The sequence below is a fragment of the Orbicella franksi genome, chromosome 12 (genome assembly GCF_964199315.1).
Source record: "Orbicella franksi chromosome 12, jaOrbFran1.1, whole genome shotgun sequence".
Taxonomy (NCBI): domain Eukaryota; kingdom Metazoa; phylum Cnidaria; class Anthozoa; order Scleractinia; family Merulinidae; genus Orbicella; species Orbicella franksi.
The window spans coordinates 7008586-7030033 of NC_138156.1; the positions used below are offsets into that span (position 1 = coordinate 7008586).

Consider the following 21448-nt stretch of genomic DNA (forward strand, 5'->3'; position numbering starts at 1 on the left):
GGCGTTTGACATATAGGGGCATCGGATTTAAGGGTCAATAGCACATCCGAAATTCTCTGTATAAATGTGAGCTGTTGCCATTCCAAGGCAGGCCTTTTTACACCTTTTTGCTTCTATTACAGCTGTTTTAAATATAGCTATGATCACTATTAAACTATACAGCAATAAAAGCAGGGAATTCCATTGATAGTTGATTTATGTTCCATAGAAGGGATCATCGTAATCGGCGTGGATCATATCTGTTACAAACTTCAAATGGTTCTTCTCACTATGCGATATAGTATATGTATTCGTATAAATCAGAGTGCACTAACAATTATTAAGTATTTACACTACCAGTGTAAATCAACAGTGGATTAAATCCTTGATCCCAGCCGCTTTCGTACGATTACTCATTTATTATGTCAATTTGAAAATCAGGAAACCGCCTGCATCAATTTGCAGTGCATTACAAATAAAGAATGAACGCCAAATTGGCCTCCTCTCCGCCAAACTTAGTAAAGTAGGAATTTCTTAGTTATATGATAAGTCCAAGAATGAATGAACACAACAACGAACGAACGAGTTACAGAAGACGAAATGCTGTGGGGATTTCAGGGGTGACAACTTGCCTTATTTTTGTCGGCTGCAAAAAGACATCAACTACTTGTGAAGTCAGTCACCACATAATTCACTTATGATGTTCACAACAAATGAACATTGGATCTGTTTACACTTATGTCCAGCAGCAAGTATTGTGTATCAAGTACATACATATACATCGTATTTCTAAAACAATAAAGAAGGTTGGGGCGTTCGCAGCAATGGGTCACATGCCAGCAGTATTTCAATTTTTACGCCATCGGATTTGGTTCTAAGGCCCAGTTCAGACGTCGTGCTTCTGCCGTGCCGAACGTAATTGCAATTTGGTTCGACTGTAGCACGGCAAAGAAACAACTCTGATTCAGACGTCGTGCCAGAGTCGAACCAAATTCAGCATTTAGCGATGCCTCGTAGCAATTCTCCTCCTAACTCCCCGTGGGAACGCAATCTCGCCAAAATACATTAATATAATTTATGAATTTTGTTTAGCGTGGCAAAAGCACGACGTCTGAATCACTGCCGTGCCAGAGTCGTGTAGCACGGCAGAGCTTGTCGAACTTAATTGCTTGCCGAACTTAATGCAAAAGTTTGATTCAGACGCCGTGCTTCTGCCGTGCTTTTGTCGAACTTAAATCCTGAATTTAGTTCGGCACGGCAAAAGCACGACGTCTGAACTGGGCCTAAGTACCTTTTACGATGTTGTAATTAAGATCAATGAAAACTATCTTATCGCTTCTAAAATTCCTTTGAAAATGTTACCTATTGTGCTCGAAAAAGACAATCAGCCACTATTTTTCTTTTTAACTTGATTTGATTACAAATATTGTTTTCCAAAACCCCCATTTATTTCAGTAAGTGTTAATTCAGTTTAACTTGTCTCTACATAAATTATATGGCTTCTTTAAACAATTTCTTTAATTACTTTGAATCCAACACGAAATAGTCATTTCTAACTGCCTAACTAAGTTAATGAAATATTATATAATTAATAGTTACGGTAAATATTAAAAAAATCAACTTTCATTCTAACGTGCAAAGTGTAAACTTCAAGCAATAGACAGGACAAACACGAAAATGGCCGTTTTTTTTGTTTGGCAGAATTTGAAAAAATGCTTTTTATTGTTATGATCGTTACCATTATCTTATTGTTTGAAGTTTACAGTCTGGACATTAAACGTAATGGTGATTCCAGGTTGTGGCTGTGGTTGTGGCTGTGGTTTGGCCTTTATGTGCTTCAACTTTTTTTGCCGAGTTCTGTTGGCTCGGCACTGATAAAAGCGGTGGCCCTTTCGGCCACAATTCCAGCGTTTGCCTTTGTTTGCCTCTGGAAAATTGAAAAGATTTATTTGATATTTAGTACGTTTTCAGAGGCAGCACAAATTGAAGCCCTCGCTGGGGTAACTTTATGGTCTTCCCGACGTTTTCGCTATAGGTCTCTATAAGCAATAATCCTTCTCGCTTTGTGCTTCACAACCGAATGTGCGATGATCAATTTGACTATTCCTATCTTGCACATCAGTTTGCGATCTCAACAGAAGGTTCGTGGTTTTCGAGTCCTTATCGTAGACTTACTACTATTTGTAAGTTAGTTTTGCCAGGACTATGGTGCTTGTTTCCCGCCAAATTGTCTGTTAATATGTAAGGTAGTCAGTTCCCCACTCTAAAAAAAAACCAACTCTTCGGTTGTTTTTCTGCATTGTCCGCGTTAAGGAATAAAATTAAACCTATAGGTCATCTGACAGGATATCTAAGGAGGCGTTCAGGTGTATGTTCTGGAAAAAAAGGTCTCTTATATGCGTAACAGTAGTATCGCTGTACAAACGATGCTTCTGCAATATGAGCTAAAGTGGTTTACCTCTATCTCTTTTCCGCCTTTCTTCAATTAACTTTTCCCTATCCTCCTTTCTTCTTCGCTCAAATTTGTCCTGCTGACGGTTTCTTCGCGCCTCATCTAATGATCACAGGGAAACTTATCAATGTAGTCAACTAAGCATATATAATCACCGAATAAACACTTAGGGAAAATACGAAATTGACATACAAACTACCTGGCAATGCACACTCGTAGCCTGGACCTTCCCTTTTTTTTTCAGGGCCTTGAAGCTCTTGCCTGGCTTACCCTTTATGAAGCCCGGACTGCTGAGTAGCTATGTACTGTCCTCGTCGATTTTCATTTTGGGTTTTCACGAAATTTCAACTTCCATTATTACAACGCAAGGAGCATGGGTAATTTTAATCTCGCAAGAGCGTAATTAAATGAAGTGTGCTTAACAGCTTCCGTCTACTTAGTTAACTATTTCAGAAGTCACTGCTATTCCTCTCATCAAGAAATAAGTAATAATACGTATTCTACTTGATACAAGTAAAATATGACAACCATTGTTAACCTCTGTCAAGACCAAAACGCTTGGCCCTCTCTTGTAACCTCCTCTTTTCGCGGTCTTCACGACGGGATCCACGCTCATCACCTAACGATCCCCGAAAAAAAAAAATCTATCAATAGACTAAAACAGGTGTGATGGGAAAAATATGACCTTGGCGACGAGTTCAGCTGAGAAGAGTATGAATTGGCACCAACTAGAGTTACTGTATTCTACTTCAGATACCTCATATCCTCAGTCTAACTTGGAAAATTAAACAGAGATATCCCGAAGAAAGCTTTATTTAGAAGGTATACCTGGGCAGTTATTCAAGCAGTCACTTCTCATTAGATTCGAAACCTCCTCTGGCTGCTAAAAAAACACACCGAGGAGAGTGTTTGTGGTTCTCCTGTCACGACACGAGGCACTGAATACACTGAAAGCTTTTTATTCCTGTCTGCCGGTGCAGAAATAAACTAAAGCAAACGAAAGACTCTTTAGATATAGTTGGCCCCTGAAGACGTTATGGGCAACTTTGCCACAGCGTTTAAGGCAAACATCACAAATATGTCTTTGGTTGTTCCTGTTTTGTTTTGCTAATCATTATCATTATCTCCATCCGTTTTCACGTTATACCTTATGGAAGTTATAATTCGCAGCAACACTTTGTTACTCGCACTCTTGGTTAATCGATTCCTGGTCACTGTTTTAGATCTGACTAACCAGTTTAGCGTGCTTCAAAGCAGCGATGAATTAGTTCTAGTCGGTAACAGATTTTTGGATGGCCGGTCTTCGATGCAAATCATTAGTTACTGACACAGCAAAACCTGATATAAATAAAATTTTTAAAACGTGCCTGCTGTAGAGTTGATATCCGTGAATTCCATTATGCCTTTCCCTGGCTGCCAATTTTCAAATCCAGTTCCCAAAATCGTAGATAATGAAGCGTTATTATAGTTTTGCTGTCCGCTTAGCTTACCACGATACCGCGTTTTTCGAATTACTCAATGTGTGACTGAAGCTGGGTAAGTTATAAGATATAATGTGGGCGGGAGAACGTTTGACGTCATTGGTCATAACAAAGACAAGTGCTGCTTTCTTAGTATTTGATCGTGAATAAATCGTCTGTACGGGCTGTTTACATTTAGATTCTACTTCCGCTGTAAATTCGCAACTTTGTATGTTGTCCATTGAGAAAAATGGATCACAATAAGAGGATGACAATTGTTTATGTCTGTTTTTATCACAGTTAAGTGAAATTGGAGGGATGCAAAGCGAGGCTAGCAAGTCTTTCAGCTTCTACTTTAATGAACACAACTTAACCACGCTCTTGGACACGGAAATCGTTCATTTGGTACAAACGCAGAAAATAATTCTAGAAATCTATGCATTTTCCTGAAGAACACATGCAAGAAGCCTTAATTTATCGTGGGCGTTCATGTTCTCGCTTTGTTAACCGGTTAAAGCTAGACGTAAAATATGTCTATTTTATCTAGTTTTCCGCAAATGGAATTATACAGGACTATTTATAAATTTATTGCGAACTTACGCGACAATTAATGCACCTGTGTGGCTGTAATGATTAGTATTTTAGTCGGAGGCAACGTTTAGACAACCAATCAGGTAAAAAAAATATTTGAAATTTAAAAAAGTTTAGCAGGCATTTCATCTGGGCAGGAAAGCTCTCCTGCCTTCTTTGTCCGTCAACGGAAATAAACGTGCCAACTGAACAAGATTATATTTTTGCCTAAGTTTTAAATAGCTGTCTGTTGTTCGTTTTAGCGTGCCTCAAGCGCGACCGCTCGAATGATTTTGTTTTGACGGCCACGTCAGTTGGTCTGGTGGCCCTTTGTATTGTCTCTGTAATTGGATACCATTTGCTGTTCACGTGCGACTGATATAGCGTGACGTCTGACGGAACGCCCAAGGGCAATACAAACTTAGCGAGATAGCATGCATATTTTATCTGGGTGGGTGGGTTCTTAGGTCACGCGAAACTTCCGGTGCAAAGAAAGAAATATTCAGCAGTCCTTTGCCGTTGTATTGCGAAACAACAAAGGCCAAAACAAATCAATACAACGAATCGCGCTTATTTTTCTTCCTTTCAAAGTGTGGAAATGAAAGCTTTCTTCAATCGCAAACACTAGATTACTATGTATATGGAGTGCCAAAAAACTTGTTGTCGGAGGAAAAATAATCGCGGAAAAAGAAAACAGTAACAATTTCTGTTAGTTTCGCGAAATAACCGATACCAACGAGAAAACAACTTCTAACTAAAAAATCATATTTTCCCAAAACGGAAGTCCAAGGCAGGCCTTTTTACACCTTTTTGCTTCTATTACAGCTGTTTTAAATATAGCTATGATCACTATTAAACTATACAGCAATAAAAGCAGGGAATTCCATTGATAGTTGATTTATGTTCCATAGAAGGGATCATCGTAATCGGCGTGGATCATATCTGTTACAAACTTCAAATGGTTCTTCTCACTATGCGATATAGTATATGTATTCGTATAAATCAGAGTGCACTAACAATTATTAAGTATTTACACTACCAGTGTAAATCAACAGTGGATTAAATCCTTGATCCCAGCCGCTTTCGTACGATTACTCATTTATTATGTCAATTTGAAAATCAGGAAACCGCCTGCATCAATTTGCAGTGCATTACAAATAAAGAATGAACGCCAAATTGGCCTCCTCTCCGCCAAACTTAGTAAAGTAGGAATTTCTTAGTTATATGATAAGTCCAAGAATGAATGAACACAACAACGAACGAACGAGTTACAGAAGACGAAATGCTGTGGGGATTTCAGGGGTGACAACTTGCCTTATTTTTGTCGGCTGCAAAAAGACATCAACTACTTGTGAAGTCAGTCACCACATAATTCACTTATGATGTTCACAACAAATGAACATTGGATCTGTTTACACTTATGTCCAGCAGCAAGTATTGTGTATCAAGTACATACATATACATCGTATTTCTAAAACAATAAAGAAGGTTGGGGCGTTCGCAGCAATGGGTCACATGCCAGCAGTATTTCAATTTTTACGCCATCGGATTTGGTTCTAAGTACCTTTTACGATGTTGTAATTAAGATCAATGAAAACTATCTTATCGCTTCTAAAATTCCTTTGAAAATGTTACCTATTGTGCTCGAAAAAGACAATCAGCCACTATTTTTCTTTTTAACTTGATTTGATTACAAATATTGTTTTCCAAAACCCCCATTTATTTCAGTAAGTGTTAATTCAGTTTAACTTGTCTCTACATAAATTATATGGCTTCTTTAAACAATTTCTTTAATTACTTTGAATCCAACACGAAATAGTCATTTCTAACTGCCTAACTAAGTTAATGAAATATTATATAATTAATAGTTACGGTAAATATTAAAAAAATCAACTTTCATTCTAACGTGCAAAGTGTAAACTTCAAGCAATAGACAGGACAAACACGAAAATGGCCGTTTTTTTTGTTTGGCAGAATTTGAAAAAATGCTTTTTATTGTTATGATCGTTACCATTATCTTATTGTTTGAAGTTTACAGTCTGGACATTAAACGTAATGGTGATTCCAGGTTGTGGCTGTGGTTGTGGCTGTGGTTTGGCCTTTATGTGCTTCAACTTTTTTTGCCGAGTTCTGTTGGCTCGGCACTGATAAAAGCGGTGGCCCTTTCGGCCACAATTCCAGCGTTTGCCTTTGTTTGCCTCTGGAAAATTGAAAAGATTTATTTGATATTTAGTACGTTTTCAGAGGCAGCACAAATTGAAGCCCTCGCTGGGGTAACTTTATGGTCTTCCCGACGTTTTCGCTATAGGTCTCTATAAGCAATAATCCTTCTCGCTTTGTGCTTCACAACCGAATGTGCGATGATCAATTTGACTATTCCTATCTTGCACATCAGTTTGCGATCTCAACAGAAGGTTCGTGGTTTTCGAGTCCTTATCGTAGACTTACTACTATTTGTAAGTTAGTTTTGCCAGGACTATGGTGCTTGTTTCCCGCCAAATTGTCTGTTAATATGTAAGGTAGTCAGTTCCCCACTCTAAAAAAAAACCAACTCTTCGGTTGTTTTTCTGCATTGTCCGCGTTAAGGAATAAAATTAAACCTATAGGTCATCTGACAGGATATCTAAGGAGGCGTTCAGGTGTATGTTCTGGAAAAAAAGGTCTCTTATATGCGTAACAGTAGTATCGCTGTACAAACGATGCTTCTGCAATATGAGCTAAAGTGGTTTACTTCTATCTCTTTTCCGCCTTTCTTCAATTAACTTTTCCCTATCCTCCTTTCTTCTTCGCTCAAATTTGTCCTGCTGACGGTTTCTTCGCGCCTCATCTAATGATCACAGGGAAACTTATCAATGTAGTCAACTAAGCATATATAATCACCGAATAAACACTTAGGGAAAATACGAAATTGACATACAAACTACCTGGCAATGCACACTCGTAGCCTGGACCTTCCCTTTTTTTTTCAGGGCCTTGAAGCTCTTGCCTGGCTTACCCTTTATGAAGCCCGGACTGCTGAGTAGCTATGTACTGTCCTCGTCGATTTTCATTTTGGGTTTTCACGAAATTTCAACTTCCATTATTACAACGCAAGGAGCATGGGTAATTTTAATCTCGCAAGAGCGTAATTAAATGAAGTGTGCTTAACAGCTTCCGTCTACTTAGTTAACTATTTCAGAAGTCACTGCTATTCCTCTCATCAAGAAATAAGTAATAATACGTATTCTACTTGATACAAGTAAAATATGACAACCATTGTTAACCTCTGTCAAGACCAAAACGCTTGGCCCTCTCTTGTAACCTCCTCTTTTCGCGGTCTTCACGACGGGATCCACGCTCATCACCTAACGATCCCCGAAAAAAAAAAAATCTATCAATAGACTAAAACAGGTGTGATGGGAAAAATATGACCTTGGCGACGAGTTCAGCTGAGAAGAGTATGAATTGGCACCAACTAGAGTTACTGTATTCTACTTCAGTGCCAGAAAGTTGAATCAACATTGCTATAATTTAAACTACTGCATTGATTAGTGCTGCATTGCCTAAAATAAGTTTAACATATTCTTACTTTCACGCGCTTGGACTCCCGACATTTCCGAGGTCTTGCTTACCTGAAATAAGGACAATTTGAAATTGAACTTTTCGATTTGTTTTTCCTTGCCCGTGAAACATGTCTTTCCTCTTACATGCAAGTCATGGCAGACGAGCATAATCCATCATGCGGAATGGTTGGACGGTACGGTCTTGGTCATTCACCATTGCAATGCTTTTAAAGTGTGATCAAGTCTGCTGTTCTTCTCAACTGAAGGTTAATTAAGGCACTTCAGGAGTCAGCATTATTCTGCTGTTCTTCTCAACTGAATGCTAATGAAAAAACTTCAGGAGTCAGCACTATTCTGCTGTTCGTCTCAACTGAAGGCTAATTAAGCAATTCAGGAGTCAGCTATCTACACTTTTCCGCGTTTTCGGCATTCTGCTGTTCTTCTCAACAGTAGGCGTGCCTTTACTACATACATCGAAATAATGCTAAAAAGGAGGGAAACCCTCAACACTTTGCCGTAAGAACAGTGACCTCGTTTATTTCTACATTACAGTAAGGTTTTGGTAATTCGGCCTGTTTACTTTTTACACACTGGATAAGACGTTTTCCAATCTTTTTGAATAACTTACCGTGGGGTTGTTGAGATGTAGAAATTGCACCTTGTTCACCGTGTGCCATTTCATGTATGACAACACTTAAAAATGATGCGTCTGTCTCTAACTCTTCGTGAAAGATGACAATGAAGAAGTCGTACTTAGGGTTGTGGAGATAATGCGTACAACCAAGCTTCCTAGTCGTGTCTTTGGTTACGCTCGCGTGGTCTTCAGCAGACATGCATCCGATGTGAGTTTTGCCATCGGGGAAAGGAAAGTCTTGGTAAATTCCCGCAATTGCCGTGTACAGCTCTTGAACGCGCTTACTTTCTACTGGGTAATTTGCTGCCACACGCCGTAGTTGCTGCACTTTGCCTTCGTTTTGTTTCCTTTCAGTTTTCTTCTTTTGCTCCCTTTCGAAGACATCTTGGCACGGTTTGCACCGCCACTGTGGATTGTTAAAATTACCCATTTCGCACTTACCGTGAAACCAACGTTTGCAGGCAATACATAGCACCATCTCATTGCCATCGTCAGACATTCTACAGTGGCAGTGAACAGGACAGCGCCACTCATACGTATAGAATATCCGTGTCTGTTTTTTTGGAAGTGCTGCAGGCTTTCTCCACGAACAAAGCCATGTCTTCTTTTTCGAAGCTATTGAGTAACTCTTGACGCATTATTTTTTGATCAAAACGCTCTCTCGCTGGATCTCTGCCCACGCACAGCAATGTCGCAAAGGCTATTGCAAATAAACCACAGTCATTCCCTCCTTCCTGTTGTTGCACGTCGTCAACCAAAAAGGTTACATCATTGGGAGGCTGCATTATTTGGCAAACGCTCTGTTCAACGCTTATGGGGTACCTAATCTTTGTATCTTTATTTTTGTCCACCCCGTGAAGGCTATCGTATATGGAAACTTCTAAGCTGAGATTTTGCGCATTAGACAAAGTTATCCAGTGGTTGCCCCGCACATTTACAATTTGAACAAATCCGTCTGTAGAGAGCGAATGGGAAAAACCGTCTTTCTGTGCTAGGATAACGTCTGCCAGACCGGCGAAATTCGGTGCTATCTTCCTCATCAGTTTCATTGCCGCATTGATGACTCTATCATTTATCCAGTAGTCATTCATTGTGAGGTATTTGTCCCGATTCTTAAGCCCCAAATCTTTGATCCAGTAACAATCTGCCAAAGATAGCGGGCGCTGTAAAGTTGTATCAACGTCAATGGGGCCATTCTGAGTGCCTAAGACTGATGACTGGGGTGATTTAGGTTTCATATTTTCCGTAGTGGCTTGTTGGTTATCACTGGGTTGATCTTTTGTACCCGAGACTGATGGCTTGCAAGATTCAGGTCTCGTTATCTTCGGAGTGGCTTGTTGGGCAGCTGTTGGTCGATTACCTGAACTTGAACCTGATGGGTCGGACGATTCAGGCTCCATCTTCTTTGGAGTGGCTTGTTGGTCAGCTGTCGGTTGATTTCTTGAACCTGAGCCTGATGGGTCGCACGATTCAGACTTCATCTTCTTCGGAGTGGCTTGTTGAGCATCGTCATCCATGTCACCTGCAATATTCCGCTTCTGATGCCCCTTCCTCTTCACAACAATTTTGCTCATTTTATCTAGGACAGCACAACCGTTTTCATCTACTTTGATCTGGTGTTTAAAAGCAGCTCTAAGTCCGTCTTTTTGACGTCGGTTGATCCTTTCATTATGAATGTCAATGTTTGAACGAAATAGAAAAATGTGGTTTACTGGTTTCATCTGGTTTAAATATGTAGTGTCGTGATTGTATAGGAGATGGAGCTGCTCATCTTTCTGCGTGTTAAGGTTTCCTTTCAATTCCTTAATATTCCTTACTCGTCTCAATGCCTCTTCACCTTTCTTTGCGTTTCTTTCGTGCAATGAATCAAAGAGAGATAAATGCTTATCGCTTCCAGTCAGCGGGTGCACCTTTGTAGTACTGCCTTTGTCATTTCCAGCTACGTAGTTGTCGTTTAACCATGGCAGCGATACTTCCAGTTTCCCTTCAAGTGTCTCTTGCACATTTTCTTTAGTCGGTTCCGCAACCATACCGTTGTGCGGGTTAAACATTTCTCTGTTTCTCTTTTGTCAATGTGCAACCAGCATGTTGGCCATATCACTTACCACGATATTTGGCTGGTGTGCCATAGACAAAATAAGATCAATGTAATCCCTTGGACTTTCTGCGCGCAGAACAAACTTCAAAGCATAGATAACGCCGTGCGGACAAGTCCCAGATACCCATCCACTAGAGCGAACCCAAATCTTGTTAAATGCCTTCTTAAACTTTTCGTCGTCCTTGGAAATGGCCTGCTTAATCTGCATGATGACATCCAGTTTTGATCCCATAGGATGAGTACCAATTGACTGTGCGCATTTTTGTACATCTTTGTAGGTGGAGTTATGAAGGAGTTCAAGAAGTCTTTCCTCTGAAATTTCTCTACACTCACTTTCAAGTTCGCCAGTGCTCCTGCTGACCTTCCTGTGCTCGGTGTTTAGCAGCAATGGCCCTTTCCTTGTATGGCGTCCGATGAAGGGAGACCAGAACAGGAGGTTAGGATTCACCTCAAATTCGGGAATTGTGCGATTTGAGAATCCTCGCAGAATCATTGAGAGCTCCACTTTGCCCCAGAAATCATCACAATCTACGTAGTCGGCATCATCCACCTGGTAATTTTCCGGCAATTCCAAATTCGAAATATTACAATTAAATGCAACCTTTTTGTTCAAATCCATTATCAAAATTTTTGGATGGTATCCACATAGCGAACAGCTGTATTCATAGGAATGCTGACTTATTAAAGCTATCAAAATGCAAGTAAGCATTAATGACATTTTGAGAATTTAATTGCTGACCTAGTTGGCTTTCCAAAACCTTCACGATACTACCAATGGGCAAATGCTCTTGTAAACATTGTCTAAGAAAGCGACAAACATCGAATCGTATTAGAAATGTATCATTGAAATTGTGGATGTTGCGATCATGTTCTTGGTATCTATAGCACATACGGCAATTCTCACACCGTTTGTGTTTCCGTAGTTGTCTCTCAGATGTAAATGGGCCCCGTTTTGATGGGAAAAACTAGCTAAGTACAGTTTATAGAGGGGGAATGATTGAAATGAGGGACTTTTTCACACAAAGTCAAAAATCCGTAGTTGTCTTTCAAATGTAAATGGGCCCCGTTTTGATCGGAAAAACTAGCTAAGAACAGTTTATAGAGGGCGAATGATTGAAATGAGGGACTTTTTCACACAAAGTCAAAAATCCGTAGTTGTCTTTCAAATGTAAATGGGCCCCGTCTTGATCGGAAAAACTAGCTAAGAACAGTTTATAGAGGGCGAATGATTGAAATGAGGGACTTTTTCACACAAAGTCAAAAATCCGTAGTTGTCTTTCAAATGTAAATGGGCCCCGTCTTGATGGGAAAAAGTAGGTAAGTACAGTTTATAGAGGACGAATGATTGAAAGGAGAGACTTTTTCACACAAAGTCAAAAATCCGTAGTTTTCTTTCAAATGAAAATGGGCCCCCTTTTCATGGGGGAGCACTAACAAAGTACATAATGTAGAGGGCGAATGATTGAAATGAGCGACTTCTTCACAAAAAGTAAAAAAATCCGTAGTTGTCTTTCAAATGTAAATGGGCCCCGTTTTGGATGGGAAAAATTAGCTAAGTACAGATGCCCCTATTATCAGATGCCCCTATTTGTCAGATGCCCCTATTTGTCAGATGCCCCTCTATGTCAGATGCCCCTATTTGTCAGATGCCCCTATATGTCAGATGCCCCTATATATCAGATGCCCTTATATGTCATGTGGCCCTATTTGTCAGACGCCCCTATTTGTCAGATGCCCCTATATGTCAGATGCCCTTATATGTCAGATGCCTTTATATGTCATGTGGCCCTATATGTCAGAGGCCCCTATTTGTCACATGCCCCTATATGTCATGTGCCCCTATATGTCAGATGCACCTATTTGTAAGACGCCCCTATTTGTCAGACGCCCTTATATGTCAGACGCCCCTATTTGTCAGATGCCCCTATATGTCAGATGCCCCTATATGTCATGTGCCCATATATGTCAGACGCCCCGATATGTCAGACGCCTCTATTTGTCAGATGCCCCCAATTGTCAGATGCCCCTATATGTCAGATGCCCTTATATGTCATGTGCCCTCATATGTCAGATGCCCCTATATGTCAGATGCCCCTAAATGTAAGACGCCCCTATATGTCGGATGGCCCTATTTGTTAGATCTCCCTATATGTCAGATGACCCTATTTGTCAGCTGCCCCTATATGTCAGACGTCCCTATATGTCAGAGGCCCCTATTTGTCAGATGCCCCTATATGTCATGTGCCCCTATATGTCAGATGCACCTATTTGTACGACGCCCCTATTTGTCAGACGCCCTTATATGTCAGACGCCCCTATTTGTCAGATGCCCCTATATGTCAGACGCCCTTATATGTCAGACGCCCCTATATGTCAGACGCCCCTATTTGTCAGATGCCTCTATATGTCAGATGCCCTTATATGTCAGACGCCCCTATTTGTCAGATGCCCCTACATATCAGATGCCCTTATATGTCAGATGCCCTTATATGTCATGTGCCCCTATATATCAGAAGCCCCTATATGTCAGATGCCCCTATACGTCAGATGCCCTTATATGTCATGTGCCCCTATATGTCACATGCCCCTATATGTCAGATGCCCTTATATGTCATGTCGCCCTATATGTCAGACGCCCCTATTTGTCAGATGCCCCTATATGTCATGTGCTCCTATCTGTCAGATGCACCTATTTGTAAGACGCCCCTATTTGTCAGACGCCCTTATATGTCAGACGCCCCTATTTGTCAGATGCCCCTAATTGTCAGATGCCCCTATATGTCAGATGCCCCTATATGTCAGATGCCCCTATTTGTCAGATGCCCCTATATGTCATGTGCCCCTATATGTCAGATGCCCCTATATGTCAGACGCCCCTATTTGTCAGACGCCCTATTTGTCAGACGCCCCTATATGTCAGACGCCCCTATTTGTCAGACGCCCCTATTTGTCAGATGCCCCTATATGTCAGATGCCCTTATATGTCATGTGCCCCTATATGTCAGATGCACCTATTTGTAAGACGCCTCTATTTGTCAGACGCCCTTATATGTCAGACGCCCCTATTTGTCAGATGCCCCTATATGTCAGATGCCCTTATATGTCAGACGCCCCTATTTGTCAGATGCCCCTATATGTCAGATGCCCTTATATGTCAGACGCCCCTATTTGTCAGATGCCCCTATATGTCATGTGCCCATATATGTCAGATGCACCTATTTGTCAGATACCCCTAATTGTCAGATGCCCCTATTTGTCAGATGCCCTTATATGTCAGACGTCCCTATTTGTCAGATGCCCCTAATTGTCAGATGCCCCCATATGTCAGATGCCCCTATATGTCAGATGCCCCTATATGTCAGATGCCCCTATATGTCAGATGCCCCTATATGTCAGACGCCCCGATATGTCAGATGCCCCTATATGTCAGACGCCCCTATTTGTCAGACGCCCCTATATGTCAGACGACCCTATTTATCAGATGCCCCTAATTTTCAGATGCCCCTATATGTCAGATGCCCCTATTTGTCAGATGCCCCTATTTGTCAGATGCCCCTATATGTCAGATGCCCCTATATGTCAGATGCCCCTATATGTCAGGTGCGTGAAGTATACAAGAGAAATGCCAAAACATTAATATATGTTGTTTGCTGTAAATGGGAATTATCAATATCTCCAATCTTACCTCTTTAAATACGTGTACGTAAAACAAAACTTGAGAGCCAGGCATAAGAGACGGTTAATTTAAATCTGTTTACACTTCAACCAGCGTATTTTGATGGCAGTGGAACGTGACACGGAGTTGCGATCGCGTTTGGCGAAAAATATATAACTATCTCAAGTTATTTAGCCTTTTTAGAAGTTAGAGCATTAGGAAAAGTGCTTAATTGTAAATGCTGGTTTTTTCAATACAGATAATCAATAGCATAGATAGCGAAAATAAGCTGCGTAATATTTCCGGCCGCCATATTGGTTGACCACGAAAGTAATCCAACACGGCGTTTCCATACTGTGAGCTCCGTAATTTCGTGCGAAACATTTCTACGAATGTCTTAAGTCTGGGAGAACGCAAAGACCTAACACTAAGAAAAATAATGATCTTCTTTATCTATTTTTTGACTTTATCCACTAGTATTGTATGGTGTTGTATTTTTTTTTTATTGCGTGACATTGAAAACGATCAGTATTGAATTTTTCCCGTCATAGATACGATGCAGATTCCTTCGCAATAACGGCTGCGAAAGAGACTACGCGATAAATTAATCAATTTTGAAAACATGAAGCATTTCTGAATTCACCAAAACCTAACAGCCCAGATCCGCGCGTGGCTTAAGTTGTTTGGATCAATTCTGTAACAATTTCAGAAACAGATCGTCCCATTCAAATTAAAGTTTACTGAACTTGAGTCGCAATACATGTAGTAGACTTCAGCCATTTATAGATCTCTTAATAATCACGAAATCCTGAAAAATGCTCCGCATTATTCATACTAAAACTTAGAAAATTTGTGGATCTAGTGAATCTAGATTTCTTGACACCTCCATTCTTCGAACCTAAGCTCAGCGAACCGATTTATTATTAGTCTTTTCCTTCCTCTAATAGTCGCTACTGACTAGAAGTCAAAAGCTGTCATTTTAACACAAGCCATTTATTACTAGTGTGACACATTAACCATGCAGAGGTAATGATAAACTTTTGGTATTTTGATATAGCGCCCCTATATGTCAGACGCCCCTATATGTCAGACGCCCCTATTTGTCAGGTAGCGTTACCAACCTTAGTGAATCGATTTACCCGAAGGAAATAACTTCGACAGATTGCCGAGCAGTTTTTTCCACAACAGTCTGTTGGGTCTGCTTGCCGTCCGACGGAGTGGCGAGGGAAGCAGCATTACTTGTTCCCAGTGTAGGAAGAACAGCTATCAGATGTACTATTGCTTTGACTGTGGACGATTTATGTGCCCAGACTGTTTCAGCGCACATGAAGTACTAAAGGCATCGTTCGATGGGCACAGAGTTACACCAGTGAATGAGTTTAAACTAGAAGATTACGAGGCGTTGCTAAAGCGACAACCATTCTGCTCGCTGGAGTTTCACGGGAAGGAAATTACCCGATTCTTCTGCTTCTCGTGTGAAGCTTGTGTTTGCCAAATTTGCATAGTCACGGATCACCAAAACCACAAGATCGTCTTGCTCGACAAAGCAGCTCGTGACGAGAAACCCGACATCATGTCAGGCGCTGAAATGATCAAGGAAAAGTTAAGGGAGCTTGGTGAAGTGATTCGACTATTTGAAGAAACGGCTTCTGAGCTGGAAAAGAATGTTGCAACTGCTAAACGCGGAGTCTCGCAAGCTGCAGACCAGATGATCGCAGAAATTCGTGAGCGCAAGCGAGAGACGATTATCTCACTCGAGACGACACGCGTGACGAGACTCGAGAAAATAAACTCCTCTATACAAGAAGCGCAGTCTCTGGTCAAACGAATGAAGCAAGCGGTTGAGTTTGCTAACAATTTGACACAGAGAAGCTCAAGTTCGGATATCATGAGGAACAAGATAACTTTGAAGCAGAGATTTGAAGAGCTTCGTGTTACTGAAGTTCCAAAACACGGCGAGACAGCATTCGTCAAGTTTTCCGCGGCTTCCCGCGTGGAAGGCTTGAAACTGGGTTTTATTGAGACTGTGGTCATCAACGAGGCCGACGCAAATCAATCAAGGTTTGAAGGACTAGATCAAACTCTTCAGGCTGGTGTAGAAGCAGAGTTTACGTTATACCCGAAAACATCTGAAGGGAAGACGAGTAACCAGGCTGATCTTAAAGATCAAGTTGAAGTTCTGATAGAACCCGCTAAAGATGTCGCCAATGTAATTGTTAGCCGCGAGAGAGAAGACGGTAATCTTCAAGTGAAGTTTACTCCGATAGTACCGGGCGTCTACAGCATTGAAGTGAAGATCAATGGCGATAAACTTCCGGCCTGTCCTATTAATATCCAGGTGAAAGAACGTGAGCTTGTTGTAGTCGGTAACTTGGACTTAAAATTCTTTCAAGGTGACGAGCTCCAAGGGTTATATGGAATTGCTATTAACATGGAAGGCAACATGGTTGTTACTGATAACAAGGGACACTTTGTTTACGTTTTCGATAATGAAGAAGGCAACTGTTTAAGGAAAATTGGTGGCCAAGGAGAAAATTCTGGACAATTTAGGTACCCAGACGGCGTTTCTTTTGTGAACGACAGCGAGATTCTTATTGCAGATTACGGGAATCATAGAATACAACACTTAAACATCAAGACAGGAACTGTTTTGAAAAGCTTTGGAAAGAGTGGTACAGGAAAAGGAGAGTTTCAGAACCCAAGGGATGTTTGTTTGGATGATGAAGGACGCATTGTTGTAGCCGAGCAAAACAATAATAGGATACAGGTGATATCCAAGGAAGGCAAAACCAATTTTACATTTGGAGACATTGGGCCAGAGAAACTCAACCGTCCAGTTGGCTGCATTCCTTTCAAAAACATCTTTTTCGTTTCGGATAGAGACAATCACTGCGTTAAAGCTTTTAATCAGTCAGGAACTTTTTTGTTTAAATTTGGGAAACGAGGGAATCAAGACGGACAATTTAACCAGCCCTACCTCATGCATGTAGACAGTTCCAATAATCTTCTTGTATGTGATAAAGGAAACAATCGGGTTCAGCAATTTTCTTTAGACGGTCGCTTCACAGGCAAAAGTCACGCTGTTTTAGAAGGACCTGTTGGAATAACAACAGCACCAGACGGAAGTATTCTCGTGACTAGTGCAACAGAAAAGAGAGTATACATATTGAAGTAGATGGTTCAATCGTTGGTGTGTAAAAATTCTTCATGTCTTACATGTAAGACGGGCCATTTAGATCTGTCTGATAACAATGTGTCTATTTAGCCTTTAAAATGTAGGACGTCAGGTTTGCATGGCAACGTAGCCCTCACCCGCGTTACAAGGTGAACAAAAGTCCCAATGTATAACAGACCAAATTGTGTAATACGCATTTCTTTATCAGTGCGAGATTTGTTATCACACTATTTGTTGCCTGGGGTAATTTAACACTGATTCGGGCAAAGGAAATTCGAATGTATTTTTACTTTTTTCTTCGAATGTTTTAGTAGAGCGTTTTCAAAACTCATTGTCTGCTGAGTCCAAAATTAAATAGCAGATTAGTGTCATCATATTAGCGGAGTTACCCTTACCTATATCTCCTGTCGAGAGGTGCTACATAAGGAGTCGTATTAGCTTGGTTCGCGGTTATATCTTCTCTCCCACCCTCAGAAAAATATACTAGGTGACCTCGCAATTTACATTTATTGCAATAGTCAGGGACATATCACGTTTACAGAATATCAAATTCTGATAATTTATGTGTAATACTTATTACTGTCTTTAGGTGAGGCATACTCATATAATTTGTATTTGTAGCGCCAGTAACACTGAAAGAAACTATTATTACTTGTATTTCTGAGACAACTTGTTGCGCGTTGTTAGATTAGGCATTTGGTACTCGAAGATGAACATTTGCACATTGTAAAAATCACTTTTTTAAACTTTGTTTTTTTTCCTAAAAGAGAAAGCCGGAAGGACGAGTGAGTCTGAATTAGCGAGCTAAACTGCACTTTCTTTTGCTGCTGAGAAAGCAAGAACATTCTCAAAAACTGGCCTTCATTATTTTTGAGTCTCAGATTTCCCTTTAGTGTAAACTATTACTATTAATTTTAGGAATTTGACGATGTAATTTGTTTTATTGGTATGTGATGTCAATAAAAGGTGGTTCAGTCAGTTAGTGAATTATTGGAAGCCTGGAATGAGTTGTAAGGTTTGTCATTCTCATGCCCAGAGTCTTCGCAGCGTTCCTTCCCTAAGCTGCGAACAGGCGTTCTCTTTTGGAGGGGAAGGGAAAAAAGCATGGAAAGCATCTGCTCTCTCTATAAGGATTTTCTAATAAAATCTTGAAGAGACAAAGTTATAGCTGATCAAGATCACGGACTCCGGACTGAAATTTCAAAGTTTATGAGTAAATTTATCTCCGCGGCCGTCAGGCTTCGTGTTTGAAATTGCACCGGAAGTCATATAACCAATCATGTAACCAATGAGAAAGGCGGGCTTTAAGAGTGTTGTTTTACGACCAATCAGCAAATAGTCCAGATTCTGGACTAAGGGCAGAAAACTTGTGAAGCAATTGCATCAGACGTTCTGTTTTTCTTCTTCCCTCTGATGTTACAAAAAAATCCCTGATCACAGGTTATTGCTTTCCAAGATGGCGCCTGGTCAGAAGAGGAACTTCCCTCGAACACTGACCGAGAAGATCCTGGGCACGAGGTTGCTATGTCTGTGACAAGAGAGTACAGCAACTCATATAAAACGAGGCTTCAAATGATGCATCGAAAGAACTTTATTGAGTATGAAAACCGCTAAAGCAGTCATAACCTGCGTAGCTTGGTGGTTTAAGCAATTTTTTAAGGAAGCACTTTGAGCAGTTTCGCCGCTCTTTATCGCGGCTTTGCTTGGCGCTCGTTATCTTAGCTTCGCCGTTTTCTTAGCGCGCTCAAATTGCTTAAAAATCGCCAAGCTACGCAGACTAGTATAAGTAGGATTCCAACATCTTCAAACCTAGCTTACAGTCGTGTTTAAATTAACACCCGCGTATTTCGCCGCTTGTGGTCTTTCCATCACAGGGCTGGCTTGTAAGTTCCAAAAAGGGCCGGCACGTAACAATGCCCAAAAATGGTCAATGGATAGAACTCGCGCACAGCTTTATAATTAGTTGCAAGTACAAGTCGATGTCCGCTGCATTCATTGCGGGCGGGCATGCTTTCAAGGAGAACTTTGAAGGAAAACCGTTTGGAACTGTTAGTCTTTATCCGTTGATGTATAAAATATTAGGAATTCAGCCCCTACCGAACAACGGTAGCTTAGTTGCAACAGCAGGCTGTGTGACGGCTTCACATCGAGTCATATTCGACCGACCATGACAACCATGACGACAGCACGTCCAGCCTCCGAGGGTCTGGATCGGCTGCGTCAGCTGATAGCTGGGCCTGTGAGCCCAGGCAGGCTCTCAGTTGTCGCGCGCGGCCTCGTCTTGTGCCGCAGCGCATGAAAGCCTTCTCGCCGGCTAGCTGATAGCTGAGAATTTGAGTGCGTTTTTTTGGGAAAATCCAATATTTAATTCTTAAATCCGAAAACGGATTTGACGTTTCTTTACTGAACAAATTAATCCAAGATCCGTGACTCGGATCATGGTACATGAAGGGAACCGAAGAATCCTTGCCCGGACGGATTCTTCGGTTTCTTTGACGCATCATGATCCTAGTGATCTTGTATTTATCTGTTGGGTAAAGAAACGAAAAATCCGCTTTTTCCCAAAGAAGCGCACCCTTAGTCAATATTTTAACTGTCAGCTGTACTCCACAAATACTCAAGTTTGAGCTAATAGCTTAGATCTGAGGTCTTCAGTTCAAAATTTACTACTAACTCCGATATGGCCTAAAATGTTATCTGATAGCTAAGAAATCGTCAGTCATTCAGTCTATATTTCCAATCTACGCGCGCTTCCACTTTCTACATGTCTGATATAAGAGTTAATTGAGTGTTCAGCATAGGTTTGACGGCCTGCAGGATGAGAGTAAAAATGAGAAATTACAGAATTTGAAATTCTTATGGCACAGAAACCACAGGTTACAGACCTTACACGGAGAATTTACTGAAACTCTAACTAGCCGGGATTGGGCATTTTGAGTGACGCGGAATGGCGAGGTCGAGCCAAACATAGTGGCGGGATGTACCCTCTGCATTCAACTTTTTACTCAAAGTGCTCTACGACCAAACCCATCAATTTTCCTGTGAAATCGCGTAAATGTATGAAATTACTCTTTTCATAAAAACTAGACGCTCTAAGAACGTTTACCCGGGTTTCGTAACGCAATATCAAGTTGTACTTTACAAGTAAACTTATTGAACACAGTAAAAACAAATAGAAGAATCAGGATATTTCAACAAAAGTTACGCTTAGATATTTATCATTCAAGTTGCTTCGTTGAGTATTCTCTTTATCTACTGAATTGCTTGTAGTTTGCTTTATCTTCGAAGTTATGCTTACGACGATTCTTGAGTTTTTCAAAATCTAAGGTGTTCATCTCAGCATCATAGTTTGTTTCTAAGTCACTAGTCACAGGTTTTTGTCAGTGTTTTCGTAGTTTGAACTCGTACATGGCTCATTTGTTATCTCGTGAGACTTTGCTTATTTGGCAGGCTTTCAAAGAATATATTTCGCGGACCGACCCGTTCCGAAAACGATCGACATTTTTGTATGCGAGATAAACGTATAAGGCGTGAAAAAATTTAATAAGCCATCGGATGTGATTTCAGGTCGATTATGTGAAACAGCGAGGTCACATAGTCGTTTACCTTTTGCTAAGAGTTATTTTTATTTTTGATCTTTTCCCACCCCTACCCCGTTGCATTTTAGCGCGTGTATCCCACGCGCCGGGTTAATATTTCGCTAAGCTTGCGATCTCGACGAACTCAAGACAAAATAGAGGGTCTGTGGACAGACTAACGTCGCTTAACATCAAAACTTATGTTATTATCGGTTCCAAATCTGAAATAAGTACATTTAATATATCTCTCAGTTAGTACGCGCGCTGTGATTGGTCAATTTAGTGGGCCGTGTCAATCTCGTGTC

General features: G+C 40.8%; 2 protein-coding genes across 2 annotated transcripts; one reads left to right on the forward strand and one right to left on the reverse strand.

The window, feature by feature from the left end:
- Positions 1-10706: 10706 nt before the first annotated feature.
- Positions 10707-11354, reverse strand: LOC145463827 (HMG domain-containing protein 3-like). The gene has a single exon (XM_081447621.1). It carries the CDS (start codon positions 11352-11354, stop codon positions 10707-10709), a length of 648 nt encoding a protein of 215 aa, XP_081303747.1.
- Positions 11355-15524: 4170 nt separating this feature from the next.
- On the forward strand, positions 15525-17610 carry LOC145463778 (E3 ubiquitin-protein ligase TRIM45-like). The gene has a single exon (XM_081447570.1). It carries the CDS (start codon positions 15661-15663, stop codon positions 17563-17565), a length of 1905 nt encoding a protein of 634 aa, XP_081303696.1. The 5' UTR covers positions 15525-15660; the 3' UTR covers positions 17566-17610.
- Positions 17611-21448: the final 3838 nt, after the last annotated feature.

Bases quoted from the DNA above. Each gene is read 5' to 3' on its own strand.
- LOC145463827 (XM_081447621.1), bottom strand. From the start codon at position 11,354: ATGGATTTGAACAAAAAGGTTGCATTTAATTGTAATATTTCGAATTTG.
- LOC145463778 (XM_081447570.1), top strand. From the start codon at position 15,661: ATGTACTATTGCTTTGACTGTGGACGATTTATGTGCCCAGACTGTTTC.